Below are 14,224 nucleotides of genomic sequence, written 5' to 3'. Positions count from 1 at the left end.
CGGTGGCGCAGCGGTTTGGCCCCGCTGCAGCCTGGGGTGTGATTCTGGAGACCTGGGATCAAGTCCCACATCAGGCTCCCTGCATAGAGCCTGCTTCTCCCTCTGCCTGTGTCTCTACTTCTCTCTCTGTGTCAATAAATAAATAAAATCTTTAAAAAAATTACAAAGAATAAATGGATAAATCATTATAATTAATAATTTCTTTCTCAAGATCACTGTACACAGCATCAATCTACAAAAATCAATCATGTTTTTATATCCTTGCAATAACCAATTGGAAAATAAAATTTAATACTTCTTACAATAAAATAAAAATATCGAATACTTAGAAATAAGTCGAATGAAATATATATAAGACAAAACTAAAGAAACCTAAATAAATAAGTAGACAAGTCATGTTCATGAATTAGAAAGTTCAATATGGTAAAGATGTCAGTTTCCCCAAATTGATCAATAGTCCGATGTAGTTTCTTTTTTTTTTCAAGTTTTTATTTAAATTCCAGTTAGTTAATGCACAGTGTAACATTAGTTTCAGGTATGCAATATAGTAATTCAGCACTCCTTTAAGAGACCCAGTGCTCAGCACAAGTGCACTTCTTAATCCCCACCACCTATTTATGAATCCTAGGAAAATTTTTTGTGGAACTTGACAATATGACCCTGAAAGGTATAAAAAATTCAAAATACCAAAGGCAAACAAGACAATTTTAACAATATGGAAAAACTTGTTCTACAGATGTGAAGACATATAATTCAAAGGTATAATAATTAAGAGTGTGGCACAAGAATAGACAAACAGGAAAGAGAACCCACAAACATATATTCTTGATTTATGACAAAGGTAGGACTTCAGAACAGTAGAGGAAATAATGATTTTTTCAATAAATAGTGGTGATATAGGCAAAATTAAACTACAATGCCTACAAATGTGTTGAAAAGTAGTAAAAAATATAAAGATAAGGTAGTACATGATTACCACAGAAATCAGAATAATGATTATGTTTAATGGAGAAGAAAAGTTTGTGAGTGTTTATGAGTGGGGGACCATGGGTCCTTCCAAGAGGCTATTAATATTCCATATTTTAACCTAGATATTACTGGAGTGTTCACTTTATAATTTTATTAAGCTGAACCATGTAGATTTAAGCAGAGTCCTAAAACATGGATGGAATGGTAGCAGACCTAGAAGAACAAATCTTAAACTGGCAGCAGAGAAGTGCTCTCTCTCTCTTGCACTCTGTCCGTCTCGTCTCTCTCTCTCCCTCTCTCTCTCTCAAAGAGATCTTTTCTTCTCAGAGAGACAAATCTTCTAGATCTTCTAGAAAGATCCTATACAAAGAAGCAAGAGCAAAAAGGACTTCAGATTTTAGTAGCACAAGAAGCTAGAAGACAACGGATTAATGTTTTCAGTATTCTAAGTCAATGTTATTTCCAACCTAGAATTCTATATTCAGTTGTCTTAGTTTATTTGGGTTGCTATAATAGAATACCAAAGACTGGGTCACCCGGGTGACTCTGTGGTTGAGAGTCGGCCTTTGGTCCAGGTCGCGATCCCAGGATCCTGGGATCGAGTCCCCCATCGGGCTCCCTGCAGGGAGCCTGCTTCTCCCTCTGCCTGTGTCTCTGCCTCACTCTCTCTGTGTGTCTATCATGAATGGATAAATAAAATCTAAAGAATAAGAAAACAGGGACGCCTGGGTGGCTCAGGGATTGAGCGTCTGCCTTTGGCTCAGGGCGTGATCCTGGAGTCCCAGGATCCAGTGACGCATCAGGCTTCCTGCGTGGAGCCTGTTTCTCCCTCTGCTTATGTCTCTGCCTTTCTCTCTCTCTCTCGAATAAATATATAACATTTTTTTAAAAAAGAATTTAAAAAACAAAACAAACGAACAAAAAACAAAGACTGAGTAGCTTATAAACAACTGAACTCTATTTCTTAGTTATGGAGTTGGGAAGTCCAAAGTTAAGATGCAGACATAAACAGTGTCTGATGAAAGCCTGCTTCCTGTTTCATAAACTGATCTTTCACTGTGCTTCATAAGATGGAAAGAGCAAAGGAGCTCAACTCTCTGGTGCCTCTTCTATAAGGTAGCTAATGCCATTCAAGTGGCTTCACCCACATGACTGGATCACCTCCCAGAGACCCCACCTCCAAATACCATTGCACTGGGAGTTAGTTTTCATCATATGAATTTTAGGAGGACACAGACATTAAGTCTATAGCACTGGCCAAACTATCAATCAAATATGAGTATAGATGGAGGCCACTTTTAAACATGTAAGATCTCAAATAAAACTACTATGAAATTTTAGCAATAAACTGGAGCATATGCTCTGCTAAAAAAAGAGATTAGGTTAAGAAAAAAAGGCAACATAGAATCCAGAAAACTCAGGACCTGATACAAGAGAGATAAAAGCCATCCCCAACCTGACTGTGAAGGAGGATCCCCAGATGATCACTGTGAGCAGGAGCAAGAAAAGAAACAATATAGACTGGAGGGGGTTAGCAGGAGCAAATCCTGGAAAAGACAGGCTATTTGAAGTGTTTAACCATAAGAAGAGGAAATTTACACATCTAGGATAACATTTGGGGATAACTTATTGTTTTGTGTGTGAAATCTAAGGGGAAAAATATGAGACAGTTGCAAAAAGCATCGTGGAGGTAGGAGTCAAAGAATAGGCTCTGAAACCAGACTTAGTTCAAATACTGGCTCTGCCATATATACCTTAGCTTTCTTAAATATAAAACAGATCATAATAATGTATCTACCTCATAACATTGTATTAAGGAATATATGGATCGTCTATGGAAATGTCTAAGAGCAGTGTCTATCACAACTTAAGTGTTCAATACATGTGAATAATTATAGTATACTCCATGGCTCAGCTACATAAAAATAAAAAATTCAATATTCAATAAACTGAAAATACAGTAATACTGAGGTGGGTAGAAAGATGAATACGTGTTTGTAGAAAGTGGGGAGTGTATATGTAGAGGGGAAGATATGCTCAATATCTATTATTTGATAATGCCTAAAAGTGAAAAATGAAAAAGTAGTAATAGAAGCAGACTATTCTAGAGGTACAAATAAGAATACTAGAATTAGCTTAAAAACTTAAAAGTGGCTTCCTTTGAAAGGAAGAATAGCACCATTACTTTTCACAAGTCATTTAACTTTTTAAACTCTGCATATGAAAAACAGATTTTAAAAGATTAAAATCAGACTTACAACAAACCAAAAAAGTCATCTGTATGTAATACCGGAAAGCTATTTACAAAGCAGTTCATTTCTATGAGAGCGGAGACAGCTTTGCCTTGCCATCTCTGGAGACAAGCACATAGTGAAAACCCACTTACTTCCAGGGATAGCAATTAAGCTCTTTCAATGGATGTTCCTTGAGCATGTCATTTTGGAAAACATCTGACCCTAACTGTCAGCCTTCTTCTGCATTTAGCAAGACTTCCCCTGGCTCTCTATGTCACTGTAACAGGTGAATAAGAAAAAAGCATTTCTTCTGCCTGTGGACACTTGTTTATAATGGCATTCAAGGTCCTGGAGCTAGGCTGACAGATGCTCTTCCAGAAGGTTAATGAGATAAAGGTTCCTCCAGCTGGCCCTTAAGCAGAGATTACACCTGAGGGGAAGATAAGCCGATTATTCCAGAAACAGACATTGCTTCGTGTTCTTCATAAATTAGTACCCTTATAAGGTAAACCAGGAAGGTTATTCTCACTCAGCTGGCATCAATATTTAATTATTTTTCATATTTCTGTCATTTTTTAAATGAGATTTGGGACTGCTCTGTGATTGTTACCAGAATTACCAATGCACAAAAGCCAGAATGTATTTGGAAACTAGAAGGGCTATTTTTATTTTTTGGATTTTTCTCCAAGTTCAAGGAACCAAAGGTAAGTTATTTAAATATTTGATTATTTTTAAAATTTGCTTATCTAAAATCTATTTGCAGAAGTGAACATTCAAAATCAACAAAGTTTCCACTGTGTCTCAGAGGGCTAGTATATGGTAGGCCCTGAATTATATTGATTAATTGATCGGATGATTGTCAGAAATAGTTTTCACTCAATTGGATACTTATTTGCTACATAATTTTAAATGCAATTTCTGTTAACAAAATAGAGATGAATGCATCCTTTTTGCTTTTATAAATCATTGAATAGAAATTCATATTATTAATATCAGTAACAATAGTGGATTCATGAAACCATTCCATTTATCTCTTTAAAATGACAAATGAAATCTAAAAATTGAAGCTAATATTTTTGAAACCAACATTTTAAGCTATTTATGATCAGACAAAAAGCTAATTTTTTAAAAAGATTTTATTTAATCATGAGAGAGAGAGAGAGGCAGAGACATAGGCAGAGGGAGAAGCAGGATCCTTGCAGGAAGCCCAGTGTGGGTACTGGATCCCCAGACTCAGGGATCACCCCTGAGCCAAAGGCAGACGCTCAACCACTGAGTCACCCAGGCGTTCCCCACCTTCTCATACTTAAATCATGAGTTACTTTTCCTTAAAAAAATAGCAAGTGGGGGGATCCCTGGGTGGCTCAGCGGTTTGGTGCCTGCCTTTGACCCAGGGCGCAATCCTGGAGTCCCGGGATCGAGTCCCACGTCGGGCTCCCTGCATGGAGCCTGCTTCCCCTCTGTCCGTGTCTCTGCCTGTGTATTCATGAATAAATAAATAAAATCTTAAAAAAAAATAGCGAGTGGGTTTTGTCTTCAGAGTTCATGATGGTGACAAACTTAGAAGTTGTGTGCACAAAAGAATGAGGAAGTAAATGTTCATGTGGCAAATTTTCAAATATATTTAAAATTAAAGCAAGCAACTAAATATGCATGTTTAAGAAAAATAATGTATTTTTTATTTTTTAATAATGCATTTTTTGAAGAAAGCTTCACTTCCTTTTTTTTTTTTTTTAAGAATAAACCCAGTCATTATAACATATTCAGGCTTTTTAAAGCATTTGAAATCAATAATGTTTGGTTCTTCTGTAAGGATGACATAACTTCAGATAACTAACATTTTAATTGAAGTATTGGTTTGAAAATGTCCAGAAAAAGTAAAACAAAGAGTTGTTACACCTGTAACTGATGGAATCAGTTATTTTATATGTAACTTTTTAGTGGTTGCATTTAGAGGGAGGAAAAAAAAACTTCTAGAAGAGATTATATAAAAACTCCTTTTATGTTTTCAACAGGCAAGTGATAGTGAGTGAAGCAAAAGTTTACTTACCTTTACTTTCAATTGTCAGTTATATATAATGTTTACATATATAAAAAACATTTTAATTAGGAACAAATCATGGGATTCCAGTGTATTTTTAACTTAATCTGCTGGAGCAAACCTATTGTCTATCTCACAAACTTGACCAGGCAAATCAGTTTTGGGTTTGTTGTTGTTTAAATAATTGTGTTAACTTATTTAACTATTTTTGCTATTTTCATACATTCTATATCAACCATTACAATTACAAATAGCATAATCACTTACAGAAAGTTTAATTAAGTAAGTTCACCAAAAACCATAATTTGTTATATGCCAATTTCTACGAAACAAAGTACGATTAACTGTGTAATAAAACATCCTAATATTTTACTCTTGGGAACTTTTTATTCTGTAAGAATCTCAGGTCTGCAAATTTCCATTAATCTCCAATTACTGAGATCTACATTAATTAGAGTTTATGTACTTCAGCCCGACTGGTTTCCCGTTTGTGACTAATTAACCATCGTGAATGTATTTACATAGAAAAAGGTTTGGGGAGTGAGAATAAGAGTTCAATTTAATACAATTAGCTATATAAGCATAACAACTGAGTGCTCAAATTCAAGAGTTTCTTTTTTAAAAATTATAGATTATTTTAAAAATCAAAAAAGATGTGAAAACAATTGCATTTCCATCCAAACACAACCTATGCTAGCACCTTCATATGTTTCCTCGGTCTTTTTTTTAATGTATGCTTATTTAATTTTTACATGATTCCGCTTCTGCACAATTTTATATCAGGCTTTTTGCACTTGTGTTACATTATATGAATTTCTACTTTGCAATCTAGTTTTGGCAAGTATCATTTTTTGGCTACATAATGTTCATTTCAGTTGATATGTCACAATTTGCTTTACATAATAATCAACAAAAGAGAAATAGTTGTTCCTAATTATATTGTTATTATGAATAACATTGCAATGAACATCCTTATGTACAGCCTATCTTAGTATTTAAGATTCTTAGCATAAGTTCACAAATGTCAAATTATTGGGTCAAAGCAACATAAACAGTCTTATAGTATTTGATTATATTTGCCAAATTGCTTCTCAAAAGTTTTCCTATGCCTTAAGGTGACTTTTCCCAATTCAATTCCACAGTGTGTACCGGCTACCCAAAACTGTACTAGACATAGAATATTAAGAGACTCAAAGGCATGCCAATATTTTAAAAGTTTTCCTTCATGCTTTGCAATTCTGAATGTAGTTTTTCCTTTGATACATGAAAGTAAAACAGTTTTGGTTTCAAAATATTTATTAAATAAAATTGTTTACACAACAGGACAGTTCTATAATTTCGAAGAACAATCACTTCATCAAGACACCAAGGCTCTTCTCATATTCATAATGGGGAGGTCAGCTGCTTCTGATGTGCACAGCACTGCTTTATGCTTTTACTTTTTCATTTCACATAAATAATTTCATCTAATTGCTAATGACATTCCAATGTGAAAGAGAAGAGAAGAGAAAAAAAAATCTACCCTTGGCAAGTCCTAAAATGGAAATCTTGTTTATCAGAGTGTGTGCCTTTTGCATTACATTTGGTTATATACTAAATGAAACCTTTAAATCAAAGTCACCAAGGTATGGTAATTATTTTTGTAGCTGTGAAATGTCAGAAAATTTGCATTTGAAGACACTCTACTTCTTGCTAAGCCTTTACTACTGGGATATGTTCTCATTTCATGAAATTACCCAGGAAGATATTTTCCCTCACTGTGGCTCCATTAGCAGAAAACATGGATTCATTTTTAGACCTGAGATAGCTGCCCAATGACAGTCACATTAACTTTGCAGCTCCTGTGCTTTGTTCATCTCTGCTATCGTCTCTGGACACTGTAATTCAAAAGGTTCAAGGCAGACTTTTTGTTCAATTATATCTGAGAAGATGGCCTTATAATCGAAACTGTGTAAATTGAAGACATTTTGTGTTCAACTGAGCAAACTCTGGCAGCACACCTGAAACCATTTGTTAGATTAAATACTTACTTTAAAAATAAAAAGCAATTTCTGCCTTGTGGCCCCTCTATGCTTTTATCGATGATCACACTAAAGGACCATTATATGTGTGAACTAATTAGGCAGCGCTGACATGACCTATTGCTTTCTTGGCCACTTCTATCAATCATGAGTGGGCAGCCACCTTAAATATTGAATGTATTTGCACGCTAGCAATCTCTGGAAATTCAGATCCTAAATACCTTTGTGACCACAATCATATTCACAGCAGATTTTGTGCTATTTTAAAATAATCCTTCTAAAGCAACAAAGTTTTCTTTTTTCCACAGTGCTGTCTAGGTTTATATTATAATTCAGCATATACATGGTAATGACCATAGTAAAAATTCTGACATCATTACTATATTGTGAAGGATCAGACTCCAAGGTGACTGAGATCTCCATCCATACTGCCTCTTCTTCCTTCAGGGTATGAAAGACGCCCACAGTTGTGGGAAGGAATCGGTTATACCAATCTTGGGAATACCACAGAGCAACCTATTGAAGGAAAGTTCCTGACCACGATGTGAATTTTAGCCTTCCTAAGTGGACAGTTTTTAGCAACCGTTGGGTCTGAGCTCACTGAGAGTAAGAGACAATATCACTGGGATCTCAATCTCACAAATCAAGAGCACCAAGTTAAATGGAACCATTTTAATAAGGAAGGGAGGTGCTCTGGACCAAGGCAACCTGCATGCCAAAACTTATCCTACAATAAGTTGATATAGTTGACTGGCATAGCCATGGTAATGAGAATTCATATATGGAAATGCCACTGTCATGTGTTGACTACAGCATGCATCGCTATAATTATTTACTGAGAATGTACTCTCATTCTGCGCATCTCTTCTGGCCATAGTGAATGTGGGAAGAATATGAAGGAGCTACAGAACAGTGATAAATGCTTCTAAGTACATGGTTGCATTCAGCAGATATTCTCCCATTGGCATTCAGTCATTCTTGAGGAAACAGTGTCTTTCTGTGTGCCTTTATAAAGTCATCTTAATTCATTCCAACTTGGTTCTCTTCATTAAGCCATGTTTAGTCCCCTCACTCACTGCAACCAGCATAGATTTTCATAATTGCTCCCCCAGGAGAAAGATTAAAGGAAACTACACCAAAAGAAATTTTGTGAGGATAATTCAGGACCTTGAAACTAATGAAGAGTTTCCACTTCAGAAATATTTTCACTTTATATAGAAATAACATATGTAAGGCCAATTTGTCTGTCTTAAGATTCCTGCTTTTTATGAAGAAACAAAAGTTACATTTAATTAAGCCCAACTACAAAACCCTGGGGCACTATTACCAACCCATTGTAGTCAGTTCAGACCTGATCAAAACACTTTGTAGATAGCAATCATATTAACAATCCTTTAGCTTAAATATCTTATTTTTTATGAAAGCTCAAGCAAATTTTAATTAATCTTCTTAAGATTTCAGTGGCTGGTAGACAATCTGCACATATCTGTTCAGGAACCCAGGGCAGAGAATACCAAGGAACACCCCTAAAATCATTTGGGATGAGAAGATTAGAACAAAAACTGGGATTTGAGCTGTATCCAGTGCTATCTTACACCTGCTTAGTCTATTAAACAGTCCAATATAATATGATGAGTGAAATTAATATGCCTTTTACTATTAATTCAGAAACCAGCATTCCTCTGCTAACAACACCGCATCATTGCTGGTTCTGGGCCATTTCTGTTGCATGACTATCTGCATGACTGAATGCAGGAGAGATTATAAGCCATATCATTCAGCTTTACCCTAAAAATGAAGGCATAATTTTAGGGGTTATATTACTCATTTTAAGAAAAAAGTGTCACATTTTTAACTACTTAATGAAATAGAGTCATTTATTTATAGTATACTTTCAAATGCCCACCAGTAAAGTCTAAGTTTAGTAGTAAGTGGTTTATTTATGATTATATTATGTATTTAAAGGCAGAACTTGGCCTAATAGATGTGATTTGACACATTCAGAAAGTCTCTTCTGAAACCAAAGGCACTTTCCCATCAAAGCTCTGAAATTTAACCTCCAGGTTTATAATACTTTCAGACTCTAAAGATCAACAATTCTGAAATATCCCTTTGTAATAACTTCTCTTCCTTCCTTCTATGGTATCTGAGTTTTAGTCTCATCAAAATATGCCAGTCCCTCTGCCTCTCCCAGTTCCTCCACCTGTACAGTCCATCAAGGCTTCAGTGTCCTACACACTAATCCTAGGTGCTGGAGGCCACTCTTGAGCCCTTCTCAACACCTGTCATGATAGTACAATATAAACCTTACTCCTTGAACTTCTGCCCCATTTGTTTGGTTAATCCCATTCTGGGTAAATTTAGCTTTCACTTTTTCCACTCTCATTTCTAAGCTGCCAAGCGTTATTAGAGAATCCAAAATAAACAAAGTGCTTATGTGAAACAAATTCATGCACCATAACCTTAATTGGGCCTTCCAAACTATTCCATAGTCTTACTCATCTCTAATTCCCTGACTTAATCCCCTAGTCCAATTTCCAAACCTTCTCTCTCTCCTCAAGCCAGCAGCCTGATTCTCCCTCATTCATACAATGGCACAGTTGAGAGAAAGGCTTTAATTTTTTTTTTTTTTATTTATGATAGTCACACAGAGAGAGAGAGAGGCAGAGACACAGGCAGAGGGAGAAGCAGGTTCCATGCACCGGGAGCCCGACATGGGATTCGATCCCGGGTCTCCAGGGTCGCACCCTGGGCCAAAGGCAGGCGCCAAACCGCTGCGCCATCCAGGGATCCCCGAGAGAAAGGCTTTAAGGCTTTCATAGGACTGCATTCCACACAGAACACAGTTGTACAGAAAAGCTCTGTCACTTACTAGTTATGTGACCTTGGCAAATTGCTCAATCATATATTTATCTCCAATTTATGGGTTCTTATGTATAAAATGGGAATAATAGTATCAGTGTCTTCATATGATATGATGGAGATAAGTAAAATAGCACTTATGAAGCTTAAAAATGACTTGATAAATGCTAGGTAGTAAGAGGACTACGATGACTTCCATTTCTGTTACCACTTCCTCTTACACACTGAGAAGATTGAAGTCCTCTGATTTCATTTGACATCTCTTTTTTCTACTTCAAACTTTCTCTCAATCTTTATCCAAACCTTTCTCATTTTCCATTGTTTCAGGGAAAATAAAAATATTTCATATTTTTGCTAATGTTATTTCTATCTACCTATAACTTTAACTCCATTTACAACCAATTCTGCAACCTTACCCTGACAGTCTCCTTTTTCATGGATTTAATTTTCCCAGTCTAGAAAATTTAATGAAACATTTCTCAACATTGGTAAAAACACCAATGTTGGGGCTCCAGCTTTGAAGATTCTGATTTAATTTGTCTGGTTGTGACCCAAGCAAGAATAATTGCTAGAGCTATCCAGGCAATTCTATTGTGCAGCCAGGTTTCAGAAGCATGATTTATTGCCCTTTTGGAAAGATGTAATATATAGTTCATTATATTATGGGCTGCCAGGGGGTTTGTCTTATTCTTCCACTCTTTAGTAAATATTTTATCACAAATATATTTGTAGTTGCAAGGAGTGGTCTCATTTTGTAATAGGGTTAATAGAGTGTTTTGTTTATTTTAGGATTTTGTTTATTTATTCATGAGAAACAGAGAGGCAGAGACATAGGCAGAGGGAGAAGCAAGCTCCTTGCGGGGACACTGATGCAGGACTCAGTCCCAGGACCCCAAAATTGTGACCTGAGTCAAATGCAGATGCTCAACCACGGAGCCACCCAGGTGCCCCTGGTAGAGTGTTTGGTTGTTTCATTTTTTTTTAACCATTCTAAAAAATGAGGGCATTGATGGGTTACAGGAATATGTATTTTTAAAAAGCTGCATGGAACATTCAAATGCACACTGTTAAAAATCAACTAAATGCTTCATGAGGGCAAGGACCATGTCCATCTTCTTCTCAGTCATATCATAAGCACCCACCCCCTTTTGTAGCATAAACCACTCTGCTTCTGTCCATTTCAGGCTGTCATTTTCTACCTCTCAAGAGTTGGGAATTTTGGTATCATGTAAGACAACCTCCTCTTCATATCTAAATTGTCACCAGATCCTATCAAATGGTATGCTGATAAATGTTTAGCAACAATCTCTTCAAGAGGTAAAAATGCTTATTCATAGTGTTTGTCAGTATTCATACTGTAAGTAAACACTCCTACCACAGTCGATTTCAGTCCACCAACATGAAAACATCTAACGTGAATGTGCACAGTCGGCTTTTAGGTGCCTGGAGCTCATGCAAGCAAGCCTGCTTCACTCAGCACACCACAGCATTAACAGTTTTAGCTCACAGTGCTTCTTTAGTCTAGCTTTGGCCTTTTCATCCTCATTGCCTGGGACAATGGATGACTTTCTCCTCTCTCAGGTGCCGACTTCTGACTTCTCCATTTCCTCAACCCATAAGCCTAGTCAGTCAGTGACAAACCCTTCAATAATTATCTCAGAACTGTCTCCCTATTTCTCAAGCTTTAACTAGCTTTGTTATTCATTGTTTACCACATTCTCTGCTTGGGGATAAATATTAAAGAACAAAATTTCCAAAGCCCCCTCTGTGCCTTCAGAATCAAGACCACTAATTTCACTTGAGAGTCCTTGTGATCTGGCCTCCTTCCTTTCTAGCTGCACTTGTAGAAATTGCTTGAGTCCTGCTGCCATGGGCTAGATACATTGCTCTCTGGAGATCTCCTTACTTGGGAAATACACATCAAGAGTGTACAAAACATATCTGTGATGCTTACAGAAAAATAATAAAATTCTCATCTCCCAGATTAAATAATAACCATTGATGGTATCTTAGGAGTTCCCTGTCTGTTCTTTCAGGGTCTCTGCCCCTGTGCCAAAGGTAGCCACTGTCATGAATTTTGTGTTAATCACGTCATTACCTGTCATTAGTGTTTCCAGTTATAGGTGTATTCTCTAAATAATACATGTCTTGGTTTTGTTTGTGATTTTTATATAAATAATATCATGCTGTATGTGTTCTCCTAAGACTTAGTTCTTTGGCTCAATAGTCTGGTTTTAAGATTCATCCACATTGTTGCATTTAGCAGACCCTGAGACAAAAAGTTACCTATTACTTTTCATCAGAGAGTGCATTTTCAGGGTGGGACTCTGGTAGTAAATGGAAAAGAGTTGGTAAGAGATCTCAAAAGTTTGCCTCAAAGGACATTAAATTCTCTGCACTTTCCTGCACTCTAGATATATGCACATCTATGGACAGTGGGTGGGTCCTGATGCTTCACAGACCTCAGCAGCAGCAGAAAACCCTGGGGCAGGAGGAAAAAGACACCATGAAACAGCTATGAGACCAAGAGCTGTAGACTGTGTCTCCTGCAGTGGGCCAAAGGTTATGAAGAGCTGAAGAGCTGGTTTGAGAGAGTGGTGAGGCTAAGAGGGGCTGAGATGGTACAGGAGAGGCATCTGTGACACATTATTGCCTGGTATAGATACACACCTTGTAGTCATTGTTCTGTACATGGACTCTGCTGGTCCACTCTAATATGTGTCCCCTCATGCTCATAGAAGGCAGGAGTCTCTCCAGAGCCTAGGACTCTCATTCTCTGTCTCTCTTTCTCTTCTAAGCAGGAAAGAGATTGCTGTGTCAGGAGGTATGTGTGTTTTCAATTTTACCAGATGACACCAAATTATTTTCCTAAATGTTTGTGCCATTTTGAGTGAGAATTTCTTTTGTACCAAATCCTCAAACACACTTCATATCAATATTGCTTGACTTTTTTTTCTTTTGCCCAGTCTTTGGGGACCAAGGATGTGGTAGTGAAATAGTACCTCATTGTGGTTTTATTTTGCATTTCCTTCATTAATAATGAGTTTTAAGTATTTCTTCATATATTTTTCCTTTTCTTGAAAATGCTTAAAGAATTTTGCCCATTTTTTCATTGGGATGTACATCTTTTCTTACTGATTTAGAGCAGTCCTTTAAAAGTTGTGAATATCAGTCCTTCTGTAGTTATGTGGCTTTCAGATATCTTTTTCCAGTTTGTAGCTTGTCTTCTTTCTTAATGGTGACCTCTCATGAGCAGATATTCTTCATTTTAATGTAGATGAATTTGTGATCCTTTAACTTCATGGTTTGTGAAGATTTTCTGTCTCCTTAAAAACCTTCCCTGGGATCCCTGGGTGGCGCAGCGTTTTGGCGCCTGCCTTTGGCCCAGGGCGCGATCCTGGAGACCTGGGATCGAATCCCACGTCCGGCTGCCGGTGCATGGAGCCTGCTTCTCCCTCTGCCTATGTCTCTGCCTCTCTCTCTCTCTCTCTGTGTGTGACTATCATAAATAAATAAAAATTTTAAAAAAACCTTCCCTAGCTTAAAGTCATGAAAATATTCTCCTATATTGTCTTATACAAGTTGTAAAATTTTGCTTTTCATACTTAAGCCACTAAAATTGATTGTGCATATGTATGTGTGTGTGAGAGATATGAAGTAGGAAGACAATGTCTTTTTTTTTATATGGATAATTAATTGTTTTAGCCCCATTCTCTGGATAGTTTCTGCTTTTCTCTCTGCTCTGTGATATCCCTCCTGTCATGAACATAGTTTTTGTCCATTTTATTATCCCTGAGCCAATAACACATTGCTTTAATTATTACAAACTTAAAATAATCTTGATTTAACCATATTTCCCTGGCTTTGTTCTCTTTCTACAGGAATATCTAAACTATTCTTGACCCTCCACTCTTCCATAACAGATTCTAAAACTAGCTCACCAAGTTCTACAAAACACTTTATTAAGGAGATTGAAATTGTGTTGAATCTATAGATCACTATGAAGAGAATTGATACCTTTATAATGTTAAATCTTCCTATCCAAGAGCATGAAATATCTCTCCTTTTATTACTACCTTACAATAAAGTTGCGTGAT

At 36.6% G+C, this 14,224-nt stretch overlaps 1 protein-coding gene across 1 annotated transcript in view; it reads left to right on the top strand.

Annotated features, from left to right (window-relative positions):
* The first annotated feature begins 3,840 nt into the window (after positions 1 to 3,840).
* The window catches only part of IMPG1 (interphotoreceptor matrix proteoglycan 1), a 131,959-nt gene continuing 121,575 nt past the window's right edge, over positions 3,841 to 14,224 (top strand). Inside the window, exon 1 of the mRNA XM_026007462.2 lies at positions 3,841 to 3,907. Within this exon, the coding sequence (XP_025863247.2) occupies positions 3,841 to 3,907 (67 nt within the window). The remainder of the gene's footprint in view (positions 3,908 to 14,224) is intronic.

Source organism: Vulpes vulpes, chromosome 1, assembly GCF_048418805.1.
Source record: "Vulpes vulpes isolate BD-2025 chromosome 1, VulVul3, whole genome shotgun sequence".
In the NCBI taxonomy this organism is placed as follows: domain Eukaryota; kingdom Metazoa; phylum Chordata; class Mammalia; order Carnivora; family Canidae; genus Vulpes; species Vulpes vulpes.
Note: the sequence above shows the minus strand (reverse complement) of the source record. Positions and strands in the feature narration are given on the sequence as shown.